The 20,822-nt window shown below is 40.1% G+C and overlaps 1 protein-coding gene across 3 annotated transcripts in view; it reads left to right on the top strand.

Annotated features, from left to right (window-relative positions):
- The window catches only part of ZNF827 (zinc finger protein 827), a 107,184-nt gene that overhangs the window by 22,639 nt on the left and 63,723 nt on the right, over positions 1-20,822 (top strand). For 2 of the 3 annotated variants that reach the window (XM_026106108.2, XM_026106109.2), the window contains exons 2-4: positions 2,585-3,595; positions 8,314-8,486; positions 18,382-18,865. In XM_026106108.2, the coding sequence (XP_025961893.1) occupies positions 2,585-3,595; positions 8,314-8,486; positions 18,382-18,865 (1,668 nt within the window). The remainder of the gene's footprint in view (positions 1-2,584; positions 3,596-8,313; positions 8,487-18,381; positions 18,866-20,822) is intronic. The other variant, XM_064510774.1, reaches the window with a different exon arrangement.

The following is a 20,822-nucleotide window of genomic DNA, read 5'->3' as shown; positions in this document are numbered from 1 at the left end:
TAAGTGTAAAGGAAGGGTACTTCACTCCTGCTGCTCCCCGGCTTCACAAGATTGCTGGCTGCCCTCCCTGTAGGCAAGACCAATGGAGAATGTGCATGTTTATAAAAAGAAAAGTGATCTATGTCCTGTTTTCAGCTCTTCTGCCTTCACTACTTTTTTCGGTGCCAGGCGTAGTGTAGTTGTGTGAAGGCTGTATTGCAGCCCTGCTGTAGCAGATGGAGTTCCTTTTCTCCTATCCTTGCAGTCAACTTCGAATACTGATTCCTAAGGTACTGTGAATGTTCCCTGAGAGGGCAGCCCTAGAGAGGAGAGAGAGATAGTGAAAATATGTGGGACATTACTTTATGTGTTTAGAGCAAAAACAGGTGCAGGTGAGAAGGAAGAATTCATTTCTGATGCAGGCAGGACAAACAAGATTGAGAGATTTATAAAGCTGTCTTATTTAATTTGTATTTTAAAGGGCTGGTTGCAAGTAGAAAATATGTCAAAAGTAAGAAACAGAGGTGCATGGCACAGAACAGAGAAGCTTGGGGTTTAGCAAGCTGGAGAGTTCTCTGAAATGTATTCAAATATCTCCTAATCTTTAATTTTTTGCTAACTCTCGGAGTGAGGAGAAATGCAATTCTCCCTCCCTGTTTATGGATGGGGAGCAGAGACAGAGAGACAGAGTTAGGGGGAGGTTGTTTAACACAGGCAGATGCAAACCGAAACATGGAGGCAAGTTGTGAGATGCAAGCTAGCTGTGGCTCAGAAGCTGCAGAGTGGTGTCAGTTCCAGGGGATGTGCCCTGCTCTTGGGATACTGCTTTGGACAACGTGCCAGGAAGATGGCTTCATAGCTTACAAGCTAAAACTTGCTTGCATTTGGATGAGTAGAGGAATCTTGCATCTATCTGCACCCAACTGTGTAGGGGTGCCTCAAGGTGCTTGTTTAGTGCTCATGGAATGAGACAGGAGTACACTCTGTTTTCCTGTAACCTGCGCAAGTGCTGGATCAACTGATTAGCATCTGTCTTCTTTATGTGAATGTGCATGGTGTGGCCTTTGTGCGCATTATTGTTAATCTTGCTTCATCTGTGATATTATCTTGGATAATATCAAAATAATTTTACGTAAGTGCTTTGGGTTTTGCTAGGCTTTTTGTTTATTTTGAATAGGAAAGATGGAGTGTATGTTGGTATCTCTGCACTTGTGATACAGCTGGCTGGGTCTTTCCTTCTTAAATTCATTGTATAAAAGCAATAATATAAATCTAAGTTTTCATTTATTAATTTCTATCCAATTTTTGTCATTTGATGGATTTAAATAGGGAAATCTGGGAATAATAAGTGATCATAGATACAGAACATATCATGCAGGCTTGTTTCCAGAACGTCTAGAAGGTTATATTAAATTCTTTTGTTTTGTTATGCTATGATTACTAGGATTCTTCTGTAGCGTAGGACATTCAGTCTAAAAAGTGAGGAGTGTGAGAGGTGTCTGGCGTGAATTTAATTCTAGCGTTGCTGTTGTTCTTGGTTGCTTTCTGATTGGCCAACAAAACCTTTAAAAAAAAAAAAAAAAGGTTGGTCATGTCTATATTACTCTGAATACCTGCAGGGAGGAAGAGCAATCCAGGGTCAGAGCACTTTAAACACTACGGCTCTTGTCTCGGGAGAGACTCTGTTGCAGTCACCTGAGAAGAGAAAATGAACTAACTGCATAGGGATGAACACTTACCCCCTTCCCCTCCCACCCTCAAACTGAGTTCAGTTTAGGATGGTCTTTAAAACTGTAATATTATTGAAGACTGATAAGCAAATGAAAAGCAAGTAGTGTCTATATAAGGGGAAAAAACCCCAAACATTAGTTTTGTGTGTATATTTCTCTTCTGAATTGCTGGGGAGATGACTGCTTTAGCATTCATGCATTACTTATCTCAGCTATTCAGAAATGAAGTGTGTATTATCATCACTGCAAATTTTATTTTATTTTAGATAGGGGTCACTGCAGGATTGGGCTGAGATTTAAAGTCACTGGAAGAAGATACTTTGAATAGCTGCACACCTGGTCTGTTTTTGAAAGCACCTCTGTATTAGCTGTACAGACACTCAATTATCTAAGTTTCTGAGCCTATGAAATCCCTGCTTTACATGACAGAGTTCATAGTATTTTTCAGAATATGCAGACTACATTGATAATAAAATTACTGCAATATATGAATGATGCCCTGGTAATATATTTGTATTTGTGGTATATTTGTATTGTTGCAGTTTTACCTATTTTTATCATATTGACTTAGAGAAACCTTTAATATATACTAAAACCCTGAAGGATGACAGGTTTGCCAGGATTTCTTCTTTAAAGAAAACCTCATTCTCTTTCAAAATTTTTTTCTTAATCACTCAGTCCTGGCTGATGTCAAGTTCATGAACTTTAGGGGGATGTTAAGCCTGGAGGCTCATATAGAGGACTGCCCTTCATTAGACTGATGTTGGAGAAGGGCAGAGGCCCTGGGGTGTTTTGGACCTTAAAAGCATTCTTCATGCTAAGAAGTTGTTTTGCACTGATTTGGAAGTAAAACTGTTGTTCTTGGTTCCACGCAGATGGTACTAGACAGGAAGAAGTGGAAGGTGAGCTCAGTGAGGAAGAACGCTGGTTTGGAAATTCTTCAGAGACTCCTTCAGAAGCATCATATGGAGAAGTCCAGGAGAACTTTAAGCTGTCACTTGAGGACAGAATCCAAGAGCAGTCCACTTCCCCAGATACTTCTTTGGGAAGTGCAACTCCAAGCAGCAACACAGTGGAGGTGGGAACCATTGAAAATGAAGCTATAAGAGACACGTTACAGAGCAAAGAGCACCTTTCTCCTGATGTGCCATCTCTGTGTGAAGAAGAATCTCCTAGTCCAAATAAGCCACTGAGTAGTAACCTGAGACGGCTACTAGAGGCCGGCTCCCTCAACTTGGATGCTGCGGTCACGGTCAATGGCAGAGTTGAGTCTCCTGTAAATCTTGGCTCAAATCTCTCCTTCTCTCCACCTGCTCATCATGCCCAGCAGCTAAGTGTTCTTGCCAGAAAGCTTGCTGAGAAACAGGAGACAAGTGACCAATACAGTGCAAGTAATCACTTTATATGGAATCAAGGTAAGTGGTTGCCAAACTCCACCACCACCTGTGGTTTGTCCCCCGATTCAGCTATCCTGAAACTGAAAGCCGCAGCCAATGCTGTTCTGCAGGACAAATCTCTTTCAAGGACTGAAGACACTATAAGATTTGAATCCTTTTCTTCGCCTTTTAGTTCTCAGTCTGCCAGCTCCACCTTAGCAGCTTTATCAAAGAAAGTGAGTGAAAGAAGCATGACTCCTGGGCAGGAGCACCCGCCTCCAGCAAGTTCTTTCCTTTCTCTGGCTTCCATGACCTCTTCAGCTGCCCTACTCAAGGAGGTTGCTGCAAGGGCTGCAGGCACACTGTTGGCTGAGAAGAAGAAATCACTGGTTGCCGAGGATCCCCTGCAACTTTCAGAGATGAAGCAAGAGAAAGCAACTCCACCACAGTCTTTGGAATTATTGTTACTGCCAGTCCCTAAGGGAAGAGCGTCCAAACCCGCTAGTACAGGTATGGATTCAGTTTGAGCCACTAAGTAGAACATGTTTGTTTTGCTGTAGACTTGCATAAGGTTTTTTCAGTGGGTCTGGATTTGCTTTGGTTCAATGTGTTATGAGAATAAGAACTAGATGCTCTAGGTAAACAATAGAAAAGCTTTTTAAACTACCACTTAAAGACCAAACTGTCACAAATGTTTTCATATATGAAAGATATGACTGTGCAGTTCTTTATTTATTTATTTATTTATTTTATTCCACACAATTGTGTTTTTCCCCCCTCACCAAGTTCAGAATAGGGCCACAGAAAGTATTTAATGTGAAAGATCAAAAAATCCCTTTCAGGGAGCTCATGGTATCCAGTAAGCATGTACAAAACCAGTGCTTTTGAAATATTGGACAAGGGAGAATTCTCCCTCCCGCTGTCTCTGTCACAAATGGACTTTTGTATAATCACTTACTACCCTGTCCTAATTTACCGGAGTATATTATTATGTTGCCACTTTTCATTAAAATTTTTGCAGCAGCATGAACAAATCTCACATGTTTGGTCTTTTACAGTCCTTTGTCACAATAAAAAAAAAAAAAAAGAAAAGAAAAGAAAGCATTTTTCTAATTTGGCTCAACAAGAACCGTTTTACACTTCTGCCTTCCCTCCACCAGTTCCAGCTGTTGGCATTCAAGCATAGGCGTATAGGGAAAAAGAAGAAACAGTCTTGGTAACAAAAGCTTTCAAGAATTGCAAGCTATGCAGGGAAATTTAAATGATCCATTTTCAAAATAAGGAAAAAGATTTCTTTTACCTCTTTTTTATAAAAAGTTCACATCCCTGATTCATATTTCTGGTAGTGACATTCTGCTGTAGAGCATAAGGAAGCGTATCAGATATCTTTGCAAGATATGCAAAGTTATTTAGTATGTCAGAGCTTTACCAGTATGAGTTTTATCAGGAAATATTAGCCTAACTGTACAGGTATAGCTAGTCAGTGTACAGTCAGGCATGAGGCCTGACATGGGCTTTGTATAGTTGCACTTGCAGTCTTTCTGACTTAGCTTTTTTATTTAGGAATAGTATGAGGTCTGATCTGTCCCCGTGCAGCTCTCGGTAAAAACTCGTAGCGGAGAAGCTATTGCATGGACAGCAGTGCTCATTCCTCCCTTGAGAGAGGAGGGACAGGGATACAACAAGGTGCTGCTGATAACAGGTTTTTTTACTGTTAGCTACATCTGGTCTGCAAGTGTTTTGCTGGTGTGTTTTGCCAAGGCAGTTAAAGTGGCAAACTGTATTTGGCATGGGTCTGGCCTGAGGTTTTCATTAGTTTAGCATAAGCCCTTTTCAGAATAACTAAGCTAAACTAAAAAAAAGGCACTTTTGTGTTTTGGTAGGAGTACCCACATGAGGGAGTTACACTAGTGTGACTGTGGGCATTGATTTAAGTCAATATACTTTGACAAATCTAACTTTGTTAGTGAAAATGGTTGTAGTAGAATCCAGATTCTGTGCTTGACTAAAAAACTGCGAGATTTATCTGTGCAGCTAATAGAAGAGGACTGCTCTGTGTGCATGGCGGGTGTGTTGGTAGTACCAGCAGTTTACAAACTAGCTCTGATGCAGCAAATTCCTAGCAGCTGTTCTCCCTGCGGAAGGCCCCGGCATACTGTGCTGCTGAAAGATAACAATGGGGGCAGGCTGCCTCAGGTCCTTGGTAACCATGGAACAACCACTTGCTTTTTATAATATATGGGACTAGTATCCCAAGAGGAAGGGTGTTTCCTCTCCGTTTATACACCCTGGGCCAATGCCAGTTGGCATCCAAGCAAACTTTGTAGTGTAATGTTCGTAACAAAAGTTCTTTGAGCGTAAGCCCCCTTTCTGATATGCTATAATTTTTCCTTTCTAAATAATTAACCAACTGAAAATAAAAAAATGAGTTGTTGTTTACCATATCTGGATGTTGATTATGGAAAGCCAAACTCCTTGATTCCTTCTGCCATGGAGAAATGCAGCTTGCAGAAAGAGGTCACTGTTAGGTGACCTTTGACTGGAGACATTGCTTAACAGTTGAACAGAGTATCCGAGCGTGTATATTTGCTGTGAAAATAAACATTGTACATTCCTGATTCCTTTTGCACCCATGGCCTTATGGCACTAGCAGCAAAAAATAATACTTCATTTTATAATGTTTTATCTGTTATTGTGTGTCTGTTTGCCTTTTGAGTCGTGTGTGTGGGGGGGAGGTTGTCTTGTTCCCAGTTAGGTAAACATCTTTTCCCAGTAGGCACAGATTGAGAGAGATTTTTTCCCCCCCTCCTCATACACTGAATAGTTAAGGCATGGATGAGTTTGCTTGGTTATTACGAATCAGCTCCACTTTCCCACCACCACTATCTGGCTTTGTATGAATGGTCACAAGTTCAATGCTCAGTGAGATTAAGTAGATGTTGAACAGCAAGGAGCATCAAAGATGGAGGCTATTTAAACAGGAATATGTTAATAACAAGAGCAGACCTGCTGCTGATTTGTCTGCCGTGTTGAGCTATTTGCTCAGAATTATTTCAGGTGAGGAGCTGTGGCTTATCAGAGTATAGTCATCTCTGATACAGCATGTCAGGTTTGGCCAACCTAATTGTTACTTGGATGGGGTATACTAAATTAAAGCTCCAAGTCATACAGAGATGACTAACTTTTCTGTCAAGCTGGTAGTAGTGCCAACTTTAAAAAAAGCTCATGCATTTTGGAAGAAAATTTAAAAGAGGTCTGGAAACTCTGTTTAAGCTCTGATGTCATTTTTGAAAGATTGTGGTGGCAGACCCTTTTTTTTCCCAACTGAATGATTGCTTGGTAGTAACTTTTTGCTTACAGTGCTTGCAGCTTCTTTCTGAAATTTCTTTGGGATGCACTGGCAGATTCTCTCCTCTCTGGAATAATTCCTTCCGATTAATTGACAGTGTGTGACATAAAATAGACATCAATATAAATAAAGGAAAGCTGAAGCTCAAAATTCTCTGATTTTTCTTACGCTAAGGTTTATGTAGTACAGTGAAGAAGTTGAGCTTTTGAGGGGATTGACATAATTCCTGTATACCATGAATTGTCATTGTTGTCAGTAAAGTCACATGCAGTCCAGTTCTTCATATATTTTGTAATGTGCTAAATTGCTATTGGTTCACCTTGTCTGCAGATTTATTTTTAATGGGGTGGAAAACAGGTGATTGATAGATTACATGTTTCTTTTCTGGATCCTTTTTGAGGATAGCCAGCAGCCCGAGAAAAGATATGATAGAAATGATGAGTAAAGGAATGATGAGTAAAAATACTACCAAAATATATTTTGCTGGTTTATCTTTCTCCTACCTTTTATGAAGAAGTAAGTAAAGATATTAAAAAAGCGAAACAAGCAATTCTAGTGTGGGTTTTGGCTTATTCTTCAGAGGTGCAGAGAGAGGAATGACTCGATAATATGTTGCATTTGATAGAAAATTTTACAAGCAGCATTTCTGAACCTGCGAAGTGCACACTTTGAAAATATGTCCTTTCTTGGACTTACATAATGACTACTTAATCAACTGTATTACAATACTTTTGTTTCCTACCTTATAGCAAGAATAGTATTTTAGGATATGACAAGTCTTTCTGGAGGCTTTTATCACTTAGTTCCTGATCACAGGATGTTGATGTTTGCTCTGTCCTTATCAGTAGGAAATAACTGATAACCATGAGAAGAAGTACCCTGAGAGAAATTCCAAATAGCAGGATACACATTACTGAGCTCTGGATATTTGAAAATGGTCTGTCTTCTATATTGAGGAAAAAACACTTCCAATGCTGCGATAATACAAAGCCTATCTTCATAATAATGATAATAAGAAATCAGAGTGAGAGGATGGATGTTAGTTGTGTCAAGACGGCAGCAAAGAATTTCTTTCCTTCAACCTTGTGATGATTCCACACATAGTAGATTAACCATATTTGCTTGACAAATATACCAAACTCCTTTTCTTATTTTAGGTGAATTGGGCAGTAAAATAGAGTGCAAACATTTATGAAGGCAGTAGATTGAATGCCCAGGCAACTAGAGGAATAGAAGGAAACCCAATGACCCTAAGACTCCCTGATGGGTGAAGTGGCAGCAGCATCTGCTAGAGCTGTAACTAAACAAGTTCAACAGCAGGGGTTCTGAAATCTTTCACTTCTGGAGTTAAACATATCTGATATGCAATACCAGCATGGTTTTCAGTTAAGTGGTGAATTGTTCTATGCTTAATATTCCCTCCTCTTCCCCTGCTAACCTTCAAATGTGGGAATGGATCGTTTCTGAACATGGTTAAGTGTATTTTTCATACCTTGCTACAACTGATATTGGATAAGAAATGAGGCTACAAAGTGATGATTATGAGAGACATCCATCTCAGTTCAGTTAAATTATAAGGAACATTAGGACCAGGTGAGATAGAGTAGCATCCCCTACTGATTAGCCAAAAGATGTGTGGGACATTAACCTTTATAAATTAATCTGACCTTTCTCAGAGGAAGAACAACTAGATTAAGAGGAAGGGGATATGCAAGGGACAGAACTGAAATTTCTGGTACATGTTGTTGTTTAACTAATGTGTCTCTTTGCAGATGAAATTCTAGCATTGAAAAATGATATCTTGAGTATGTTTACAAGGGGAAAGTATTCGACAAGTGGCTGTAAAGGATCCTCTCTTTTTCTTCCCCCTTCTGCTAAGCCTCAGAAGAAGAAGGAGGAAAACCTTTCCAGTGTCCGATCTGTGGTTTGGTTATCAAGAGGAAGAGTTACTGGAAACGGCACATGGTGATTCATACAGGTTTAAAAAGTCATCAGTGTCCACTCTGTCCATTTCGCTGTGCACGCAAGGACAATCTCAAATCACACATGAAGGTAAGGAAAGCATTTACTGACAATCTTGAATCATCTATCACTTGAATCATCAATCAAAAGATGATAATGTAACAAAGTTATTTTGGTCGCATTTGGAAGAACAGAATTTCCCTATCTGTACTACTAATGATGTCTTTACTTAGATAAAGAGACTGTAAGAAGATGAAGAAATAACTTGGTTTCCTGTGTTTGCCTTTCCATTTTATGCAGTATGGAAACTGCCTTGTGTTATGTCAACTCGTTGCAGTGTAATGCAGCATGAGCTATCTGTGGTGGATTTAGTTCTGGACCTGGAACTACGAGAAGCAGGGACTGTTAACTGGGATGCATCACCATGCAAACATACCATTGCTGCTTTCAGGCCCCAAGCTATTATCTCTGCATGGCTTTGCCCTACACAGATGTCCCTACACTAAACTCAGCCAGCACTAGCAGGGGGCTCTCCATTGCTTGCTGTAGACAGGCCTGCGGTTTTTAACTTCAGGTTTCAGGCTCAGACTATATGGTGATCTTCTGAAGGAAATTTGACATCTGGGGTAACATGGCAAAAATGGGAAAATTCAATGGAAAGAAACTCTCCCTATTTATCTGAGATAACTACAATGGTTAGCAAGATTCAAAGTGCCCGGTTTTGCACACTTGTAGAGCATACATGGTGAATTAAAAATGGTACCTGGCCTGTTAATGCACAGGTGAAGAAGCTGAAGTGTTAGAAGTTTCCTGTGTTAATGCAAATGCAGAGGTTCAGCTATTATAGTAGCAGTGAAATGCTTTATTTATTTATTTTTGTCTGTTTCAGACATGTCTATAACAGAGTACAGCACTGGTGTGGAGGGGGGCAGGAGTGTCTGTTCAGCTTTTAGATATGCTATTACAACATCTGAGATCACTAGACAGAAGTCTAACCTTGCTTACACCTAAGTAACTGTTCACTTAAATATAAATCCAGATGATTCCACTGACCACAACAGCAGATCTTGCTGCACTTGAAGTCCTGCTGGGTCTGAAATCATCCCTCTCAGATCTGAAGGCCCATCCTTTAACTAGTGTGGGTCAGTGCACTAGTCCCAGGCATCTTTGGTCCTGATCAGGTACAATTAGGTTTGGTATTTGCAGCTCTTTCTTTTAGCATTTGGTGTTCTGCCCTGACTACAGGGCTCAGATGGTCTTCCCGAGCAGAACTGCTGACATGAAAGGATGGGAACAAAGTGTGGTAAGAAAGGTTTTTGTTCTCAATTGTTGACAATCTGCGCAGAAGCATACATCACCTACAAACTTGTTGTTCCTTGGCAGAGGCCTGTTGTTGTTGTCCCTTGCTTTCTGAAGGACATCCCTGTTATTCCCGGCAGGAATTCTTGGTCACTGCTTTTTGTGCCTTTTGGGGATTATTATATTTACATGTTGAGAGCCTATCCCTTCCTTTTTGGCAAGATGATTTCCATAGGAGGTCAGAGGTAGGACGTTCGAGAAAATTAGCATGGAGACAGTGAAAGAGCCCCCATCAGGCTGATGACTATCTGAGACCCTCGTGCTCTTTTCTGCCCACCTACCATCAGCCCCTTCATTAACTGACCCCACATCATCTTAAAACAGACCCTTTTTACAAACATGTAATGTGGTGTTCTTTAATTATTACCAAGTAGTGCTTTGGTATGTTTTCTCATGTGAGTAGGCATGTCATAAAAGCATTTTGTACCAGGTCAAAATCGAGGTAAAGCAGAAGTGCATGCATAATAGCAGGTGAACGAGGTGGGGGCTATGTTAGTCACTGTGACAGTGTCAGATATGATTTGAGTTTCCTTTGGTGATAGTATAAATTAATACCAGGATTAAAACCAAAAAATAACAGATTTCTTTTCTTGCTGTCTAAAACAGTGTTGCTTTTAAACCTGTATGTAAATAAAGAAAAAAAAAAGTATGAGCTTATAAAACTGAAACATATGAGCCAACAGTGTTCAAGATGGAATAAATACCCATCAGAAATAGTACAGTAGAGCTTGGGATGCAGCATCCTGGTTATGCCAGCTGGAGGTTTCAGATCTCTTTGTCCCAGGATCCTTTGGGAACTACCTTATCTCCTTCCTGGCAGGCAACCCACGAAGGCAGAGCTGCCTCTGGCCCTCCACCGCTCTCTCCTTCCCCATGAGTCAGCAGTGGCTGCAGACGAAGGCGTTTGTTTTTCAAAAACAAAGTACTACTCAAAATTGTGATACTAGGTTGATATTGTTTGTCATTATAAGCCAATATTTACTCCAGGACACTACTGCAAGCCAAGTTTTTTCCTATATACTCCTCTTCAGTTTTCAGGTTTTATGTTCCTTTGATCAGGATGACAGACAAAACCTGCTGAGGTGTTCTGTCCAGCTGCAGTCTCCAAAATCTAAAAGTGTTGTCTTTGTTTCCTCCCAGGCAGCACAGCCCTAAGCTGGAATACCTCCTCTTTTTTTCTAGGTTCTTGTAGGCATTTTCTATTGAAAGCAGGAGTTTGGAGGTTTGATTTCCATTGGTGATTTGTGTGTATGTCCATATGGGACTTCTTATTGTGTATATTTTTAAGTTAATAAATAATAACTGTAGTATATAAGTAATGTGTAATTTTATGTTGGTTATAGTGTGTCAAACTCATTGGCCCAGAATACAACATTGCTGGCATTTTTGGTGTCTTGTCTCCTGCTAGAGAAAATCTTACTAGAGAGAGGGCTGGAATCAGTCCAGCCCTGTCCATGTTCAGATCTACATGCACTGCCTACCGTGTTGATGAAGCTTTCCTCCAGTAAGGGCACTTTGCCAGGACCAACTCTCAACTGGAGGCGAGGAAGTGAAAGGCAAGAAGGGAAGTGGAAGGAAAATGCCCACACAGAAACACAATGAACAAGGGAGACAGAGAATGCTGCCTTTTAAGGCACACAGTGTTATCTATAATTGTTATATGGCATTTAGATTCCACAGTGATAGGCACCTTAGAAAAACCCTAAAATAGACATGGTACAGAATTTTATTAGTCTTTTCTGGAGACAAATTATAACACTTGCATAACCACAGGTTTTGGCCCTTTTCCCCCCAAATCTGTGTCTAGCATCTCAGCACTTAATTCTGGTATCATAGCATGATTTCTAAGGGCTCTGAGAATATTGAAAATGAAGCTGAACAAAATGAATGGCTAACAGAGAAGTGAGAAAAGTGCCTTGTCCAGGCAGACAGCAGGGTTGTTCTCGTGTCGTCCTCTCTGTTTATCTAAACACATATTCAGTTGGAGTGTGTTATTTTCTCCTTGAGAGAAGGAATATTTTATGGAGTTGTTCTGAAGCAGTAGAAAGCAACAGAAAGGGGTAGTGTAATTCAGCAAGACATTTTCAGACTTTTCCATTTTTCCTGGTAGGCAGGTAGGGATTAAATTTACTTCAGAGCAACACCACAAGCATCAGTCAGATTTTGGCCAATTGGTATCTTTGGATCATGCACATATCTTTCTGAGCAATTGGTGGAAGAATAGGCTGTGAGATCATAGAGATGCGTTCCAAGAAAGCAACAGGATATTAGTCTGAGCACTTGGAAGGGGGGATGGGGAAGAGGAGCATATGGCCAAAAATAATATCTATAAATGTTCCTTGTGCTGCTATTTAGACATAATGTAGAAATGGGTGAACTAGCTCTTCCAGCAGTGGAAGAGAAGCTTGACATAGTCAACACTTACTGAAGCAGAATGGTATGACAGAAAATGAAGAAATGCAAGATGAAACTTAACAGAGAAGGTAGGTGTAGGGGCACACAAGTAACGTGATGCTCAACCACAGAATCTTTATGCTTCTGTTCCTTGAGGAGAGGGACCATGTAGTGAGATCTTAGATTAATACTTCTGTGTAGTATTAAGAGGGTTATAATCAGCCTCCTGATTAGAGAGAGGCTATTAATTACATGCTAGTGGGAATAAGAAGAGGCCCTGAAGAATGTAGCCAGGTGCTCAGTACCCCTTAGTGATTTTGCTTTTCCCTCTTTCTTCCTCCCCTGAAGTCTGTCAGAAAATGGAATGAGCATTCATAATCCCTTTTGGTGAAGCAAAGAACAGTTTATTTTTAAAACATCTTTACCATATTGGGAGAAGGAGGTTGGTTGTGTTCCATGGGAGGTTTTTTGCTTAGTTTTGTTTAAATTAACCTTAAAAAGCAATGGGAGGCCCCTGTGACTCCATTACCTCACCTCAGCTGAGAAGAGGTAATACAAACTTGTACAGCTTTTCAGCAAGTGAGTTTCTGTGCCCTAAGTCTGAGATGCATAGAAGTGACTTCAAATATCTGCTTTCTAAACTGATCACTTTCTACATATGAGACAAGGTTAAGACAGGAAATGCATTGATGCCTTGAAACCTCTAAAGAAACCATTTTTTGAATGGCTAGTCCAGCCACGCAGAGAAGCTTTTTTTCCTTCACTTTTGAGCAAAGCAAGGAAACAGTTTCAAAAAGAAAATACTATATAAATAATGTATGTGTCCTGAGGGGAAGGATCATATCAAAACTAGCACTGTAGCACTCAGTTTCTGAAAGTGCGGTATTTTAAAAATGAGGAAGGTTGTCAAAAAAGAGTACTAAATGAAAAGGCAGAGAGCATACGATGGATGCAAGATGGAGACTTCTCAAGTATACCCAAATGTGGTCTCAGAAGAGGGCGTTTTACTAAAACAGATTTAAAAAAAATTAGAAAAAATGAAGCGTGGAGGGAAGCGTGGCTAACTTGCCAGGCTGTAGTAGTTGCTTAAATGAATTAGATACCCCTCGTGAAAATTGTACTCCACTTCAAACAAAAAGAAAAACTTATAGCGGGTAAAGTAAAAAGTGGCAGTTAGGTCACAGAAAGTAAGCAGGGTGAGTAACCAGAAGCAAATGTAACAATGTGTTCACCCCTCGCCAGGTTTTGTTCTAATGCTGCTTAAAGATGGGGGTTCTTAGAAAAACAGCTCCTCTTATTCTGAGGGTGTAAAAAAACCAGCGCAAAATACTATTGAATCCCCCAAAGAAAGATGAACACCAATCCTTCTCTTCCTGGGCCTCATAACTGGAGTGGAGAGGTCTGTGCAAGTAGCATTACCCCAACTTTAAGGAAGGGGACAAGAGAAGATCTACCTCACCAGTGCTACAGAACTGCAGAAGGACTGGCCTGTGGCGCTGTTTCCCTTCCCTACACCCTCCTCATTATTCAGTGTTAAGTGAGGTCACATACATTTGTAACTGGTACATCTGTAGCTACCAGTGTGCAGCCCATCACTTAAACTGGCTGGTAGCTCAGCAGGGATGTTGCTTTTAAGTATGAAAAGGTGATTTGACAAACTGCGTATGATACCAGAAATGTTAGTGCATTAATGAAATATCTAACAGAAAAATGTGATGGTGTGAATGATGTGATATGATAGCGACACCTGGCTTCTGTAAAAGAAAATCATGTGTCCATCTGCTAAGGTATTTTGAGCATGTCAAGAAAGTTATGTACTTAAGAATCAGTTGAAATTTAATTGGCCTTCAAAAAAAGCCTTTGGCAAAACTTCTCACTAAGAAGCTGCCAAATAAATTAAGCAATGCAAAGTACTATGGCAAATTAGAAATTCACCAAAAGACAGTAAAACAAAGAGTAGGAAGGAATTGGCAATTTTAAGCATTACAAAAGGCTAACAGAGAGGTGTTCCATTGCTAAGAATGGAATTGGGTGTATTTTAACAAACCTGATCTTCACAAAATGGTGACTGTGGGGTAACAGGATTGCAAACCGCAAAACATTATTTACGTGCATCAAGACTAGAAAAAAAAGCTTGAGAGAGAATGAAAAGAGGTTGGCTGATGGATCAACATGATGGCAAGTAAAATTATTGTTGACAAATACAAGGTAGGGCGCCTTGGAAAGAACAGTTTAAATGGATGTACCCAGCTGTATTTAATATAATGAACTGTAACTACTCAGGGAAGATATCTGGGTATCACTGTAGACGAATCAATGAAAATGTTTTCTTGGCATGTGCAGCAGTGATTAAAAAGTACATTAGATATTTGAATGTCTGTAGAATAGAACAGAAATAACACTGAAAATATTACAATTCTGTTAATAAATAGATGATGTGCTCTCATTTAAGATGTGATACTTGGCTTTGGTCATTGTGGTCAAAAAGATGCATCAGAAATAGGAGAGATTTAAAAAAATTGGTAATGAAAATGATTAGTGAGATGAAAAGACCTGCCTTTGAAGAAAGAAACTGGAAAGAACAGGACTGCCAGGTCTAGAAAGGAGATCAAAATAACGTGTGTGATAGAGAAAATAAATTGAACTGCTTCTTTTTTCTTGCTCATAATATGACAATGAGGAGGCAGCAAGTGAAACTGAAAGAAGCAAATAAATTTTTTTAACCAATAGATAATTTGTCCCCAAATCTTTGAACCAGTGCTGAAGTTTGTTGGCAGTGCGTAGATCCATTGAAACTTACTTGTGTACTTCATATCAAGGATGTGCAGAAAAAAACATAGAAATCATGAAGTATCTTTTGAGGCTGGGAAAACTGTAGGATAAAATAAAGATGATACAAGTACTTTACACAGTCAAGGAGAATATTCACAGCTACATGAAATCATCTTAGAAGCTATAAGTCCTTCATGCTTTTTGGTGCAAGTCAACTGTAGTTTTATGGGATTTTGGAAGAACCTTTCTCTATGAACAGGTTACGCACTCCAGTTTATTGCAGCGTAATTTGGAGAGATCCAGATTTAGCAGCAGCAGGGCTCTGACTGGGACTTTGGAAAAATCCTGTCAGCTGCCCCCTTGTCTCCTTCTGCCTGGGGCTCTTGCTGTCACGGGGCAATAGGGGTTGGGTCAGGGTACTATGTCCTTGCAAGAGTTATCCTTCCCTCCTTGCAGTAGCCCTGCTCCCAGTAGCAGAAGCCTAGTTGACTCTAAAGAGGACATCTGTTGGTTTGGGCAGCATTAGCACAGCGTGAGAGCTGTTCCTTGTCTCACAGAGGGGAGGCAACTTTTTGAAGTGTAACATTGTGTGGCTTAGATCTCCCCTGTGGCCCTCTGCATAGCTCAACAGGGTTTCTTGCTGCTTTTTCTGCAGCAAGTAGCTGCTGCCTTGACTATTCCGAGTACCATTCATTGAAGATGCTTGGCTCTTTTAGATGCTGCTGAATAAGAAAACAGAGGATAGTTTTTCTTTAAAGGGACTTTAATTCTTAGTTTATATTTCTAGTAGTGTTTATATTTTAAAATAAGTATTAGTATTTATTCTTGACAATTAAAAAAATAATAATTTATAGTGGGACTGGATCCAAAATGTTGGAGGTTAAATATTGGACTTCATGTTGTTTTATACGTTATTTAAGTGGATCTAAAACTGTGCCTTTTAAAACTCTAAATCTTTCTTTTTGAATTCTGTAATTCCTTGGCTGCAGGTTATAAACATACTTTTCTAATGAGAAATCCATTGGTGACATTGCTGTTGTCTTTGGACAGGAGAGAAATCCAGATCAGACAAATCAGTCCTCCCTATTCTCACCCATTCTCAAAAGATATTGCAAAGGTGGCATGCCATGCTCCTGGGAAGAGAAGGTGGGCTCCCACAGAGACTTTGCCACTTGGCTGAGGCACTGACAGCCTTTGGAAGCTTATTGATGATTGTGATATGGGGCCTTCAGAAGAAGTGGTTAAATATGTAGGCAGGGAAATGATGGGTGGAGATCCTGGAGAGAAACCCTGGCACGCAGAGCCTCAGTGGGTATAAGAGATAAAGTTGCCATGGTGAGGGTGCTTGCTACCATTAGTACATCTCAGTGCTCTTCATGAAGAAAATTGCTTACATACTGCCATGCTTACAGATCATCCTGTTTCCAGTAGTGTAGATAGATAATCTTGTTGGCATTTTCATTGTAACGTGGGAATACTTAGAATTTATGGTGCTGCTATTCATCTGCAAGGTCATTACTTTAAAACTGTCTTAGGTTAGCATTAGCTTTTAATTTTTTTTTGTCATTGGTTGCAATGTTAAGATTCCGGAATTACTTTGTCTGTAAATGTCATGTTTATACATACAGAGAATGTCACTGTGTAAAGCTGCTGGCCAACAGAAATTCTCTCTTGCTGTTTATTTAGCACCTAATCTCTGGACCCTTGAAGAACCACTGAAAGAGAAGTTACATAGCACTACTGAAATCTGTTTTCACTGAAAGCCAAAAAAGGGCTAGAAGAAGTTCTCCCAGCTTTACCTCTTAGCAGGCCTGAGTTCAGGTCCTGTGTATGTTGCAAGTAGATCTGGGAATGCTGGATATGAGCTTGTGACTGAATTCCTCCTATTATATGCAGAATGAATGAGGCTAAATGTGAAACTTCCTCCAACTTGAAATTTGACAAGGTTGTGTTTGGGAAATGCTACACCTACCCCCAGGGCCAGCAGGATCTGCACCAGGACTCTCACGATCTAGGTCTCAGCTCTGCAGGAAACCTGAAAGTGCTGAAAGCCTTAGCTAGGGTCAGACCGTCCAGACTGAGCTTTGATTAGAGCTGGGGGCTCTCAGGGTTTTTGGACTTCCAGGCTACAGCAGTGAGCCTTGAAACCCTGGCACAGCTGGCCGCTTCTGAGCCAACCCCAGGGACGCAGGGTAGCCTACCACTCAGCAGGGTAGAGGAATCGTGCCTGATTTGCCAAGAGTTCATTGAAACCCCCATGTTTCAGGTGAAATATTTTGGGTTCAACAAATTGCCATTTTCCAACAAAAATCTGTCACACTGAAACATTTCCAACCAACCCAAGTCACAAGTGAAAATGAATGTGTGGAGCTCAGTTGGTGCCAGTTTGCCCTGATCGTGTATTCATCAATTAGTAAGGAACAAATGTATGTATTTGGCAGTCTTTCTACAGGGAACAGTCCTGAGGGCTGCTGTTGGGATTTAAAATGTATTGATGAAGCTACGGAGAAAAAAACTTTTCTGTATGCCTGCCAGTACTGTGTTAACCAAGATATTGTATAATTATATCATGGTTGTTTATGTATATAGCATATATTCATGTTTGTGTCTGTTCAGATAGCTGATATGTAAACCGTTACAAATGGATGGATGAATAGATAGAGTTCTCTTTATAAGGTAATCAGGATCAGGCCTGAGGTTACTAGGCATTGTATAGTTATAATTGAAGCACATAGTCTGTATGAGGAAGAGCTTGCAGTCAAAATATGAGAACAGTAAAATTAACTTTGCTCATTAATTGACTGATAAAGTAGAATAGATGACAAAAACCATCTCTCATATTTTATTGTAACAGAACTGTTGATTTTTCTGGTAGAATTAATTTGCAACAAAATGTTTCAGTAGTTCCTTGGTATTGCCAGATGCTATGTTTTTTCCTTAATGATACATAAATTGATGATGGACATTACTACTCAGGTTGGAGCTTTGCTGGGATGGTCTGAACATTTGTTATTTATGAGGTTGCACAGAATGATTATGCTTAGCAGAGCATATAATAATAGATAAGGGTGGAGGTTTTTTTGTTGGGTTTTTTTTTACAGTGAAGGAAGTGGCTAGTTACAGCTTGGAGGTCTTTTTATGCAGTGACAGGTCATCAAGACCAGCTTGTAAGGGCTGTTTCACGCAAAGCAGACTCTTTCATTTTCTTGCTGCAGAAACAAGATGTATCTGGATTTTTTTGTTTTTCAGTCAAGTCTGATGATTATGTTCTTTGTCTTCTGTGTGAAAGAATCCTACTGTTCTTAGTACCTGACTCCTTTCCAAGTACTGAGGATGAAGAGTTCACTTATTAGTTGACTTTTCTTTTTAAAATTGTGTGCAAAGCATAGAGCTGAGATTTCTGTAATGCTTGTAAACTGTTTTGCTTAATATGTGCTTTTATCTTTCACCTTTTGAACAGGTTCATCAGCACCAAGACAGGGGTGAGACCTTTCAATGCCAGCTATGCCCTTTTACCTCCTCCCGCCACTTCAGCCTGAAACTTCACATGCGTTGCCATCAGCATTTCCTCAGGACAGAATCCAAAGTGAAGGAGGAAATACCAGAAACTGAGGTCAAGGTGTCACCACAGCTAAATAGCGACTCCTGTCCTGGACCACAAAGGGAAGGAGGTGGACCTGACCTCATGGGATCAGCAGCTGTGTCTAAAACACCTGATGTGGCTGGGCAGGCTAGTGGAGGCATTCCACCTTTACTAGTGAAAGAAGAGCCCAAAGATGACAATGGCATCACAGCCTCACCTTTTGCTCTTAGCACTGTTGACAGAGCCCCCAACAACACAAAGCTGAAGGACTCCTCTGACTTTGTTGCCAATACGGCATCGGCACTATTCAGCCAAGACATCTCTGTCAAGATGGCATCAGATTTTCTCATGAAGCTGTCAGGTAATTGAGCATCAGAGTGGCAGCATCAGCTACTCCTTTTATGGGCTAAGAAACCCCGGGTCTGCTGTATCATGGAATTGCAGGGAGAAAAAAGCTGTAGCTTCTTTACCTGTCACTTTTTGCTTCTTTTGATGAGTGAGGTGCATGATGGAGGGAAGAGGGCAAATGGTGAGAGAAGACAGGGATATTGTTAAAAACTGGGATTGGGAGTAAGAACTTGTTTTCCAGGCTTTGATGTTCACTGGCGATTAGCTTGGCCAGTCTTGTTTGGTGTGTTTTTGAATACCTGTAGTTCCAGTTTAAAATCACTGAGGGTCACAGTTGCCTAGCATCTTGGAGAATTCAGCCTTTGACTTCTCTGCCTTTGTCCATCTGTTAAATAGGACCAATAAAGTATCGCTGTCTTTCCTTTCACAGGAGCGCCTGAGGTCAAACTATGCAATGCTTGTGAAGTGTGAAACTGTGTTACTGGATTTCTTGGTTATTATCATTCAAAAAATTGGTAGCCTTAGAGATTCATGAACAACTTTTGAAGGTGTTTTTAATTAATCTCCCTATCTAATGCAAACCACGGGTTTATTCTGCTTTTGGTTGTCAGATTATTGCTGTGAGAATCCTATGAATATGTGCAAATCTGAAGAAGTGTTTGGGAAGAATCTGTTGTATGTTACATGTTCTCTTACTGATTTGACTGAATATTTCAGCACTGGGGACATGCTGGGGAGATGTTCTGTACTGAACATTTTCAAAATTGACTTTTAACTTTAAAGAGGAATGCGGCAGGAAAAAGGTCACTGAAACGTCTGTTTTGCAAGGAGATGGAAGTCTCTATGGTAATTTTTAGACTTTGGAGATAGAAGATATCCTTTTAAATAAAAAATGATTGGTCAACTTTTTCTCTTAAGTGGAATGTAAGTTGCATTTCAGTAAATGTTATTGTCAGGTGAGCTAGATTAGCTCTGTTCTAATCACCTGGCTGATACTGCAGCCATATATTTTGGGAAGGCTGTCTTCCCTCATCTGCCCAGACCTTTATACATCTGGGGGCACAGCTCTGTGGAGACAGAAAAGATAGAATAGGGAAAAGTAAGAAATCAAGCCTGAGGCTTCATGCAGCCAACCAGGAAAAAGATTAAGAACTGAGGACGAGCAGGAAGTAAAATGGTTTGGGACCAGCAATTTCCTGTGGGAGTTAGAAGCCACAGAAATGTCCCCTTTTAAAAAAGTCTGTTGATACAATTTATTATTATGATCAAAAAGTGGAGCGCGAGAGAATCTGTTTTGGTTTGCATGCACTTTTTTTAATTGAGTTTCACATTCGAACTCTATATGAAACCCATTTTGATGTTGTCTGACAGCTGTCCCATATATGATGCTGTTCTGATGTCTGTTTTAAATTAGTATTGTTTAAGTACATGTTGTGCACTAAGTGACTCTGCCCATCAGCCATACTGAATGGTAGATGATAGTGCTCACGATGGCTGCATGTAGCAAGAATGGGAGCAGAAAGTGAGAGGGGGAAGAAGCCTGAAAGCTGAAAAAGCACACAACATTTTGATCTGTTGTTTTCCACGTAGCAGTTGATGGGGAGCTGTTTACAGTTTGGCAGACGGTCATGTTTTCAATGTCTGATCTATTGGCATCAGAAAAAGGATACAAATGTACATTATTCATGCAAAAGGCCTATGCAGTTATTTTATGGTGACTTACTAAAGGTCCTGAAACCTGACTTGTATGCACTGTTACCTAGCAACATGTTATAAAGTCACTGGGGGAGTGAGATGTATCTGTAATTTTGTATGTGTGCATATTTGGATGAAAATGTACTGCCAGTCACCAAGTTTACTACACAAGGAAAGGAATTTCTTTTCTCCTGAGATTTATGTTGTGTTATATACGTTTAGCTCATGGTTTTCTCTGTACAATATGCATAAATTTAGAGTAGAAGTAAAAGGAA

The sequence above is a fragment of the Dromaius novaehollandiae genome, chromosome 4 (genome assembly GCF_036370855.1).
Source record: "Dromaius novaehollandiae isolate bDroNov1 chromosome 4, bDroNov1.hap1, whole genome shotgun sequence".
Taxonomy (NCBI): Eukaryota; Metazoa; Chordata; class Aves; order Casuariiformes; family Dromaiidae; genus Dromaius; species Dromaius novaehollandiae.
Note: the sequence above shows the minus strand (reverse complement) of the source record. Positions and strands in the feature narration are given on the sequence as shown.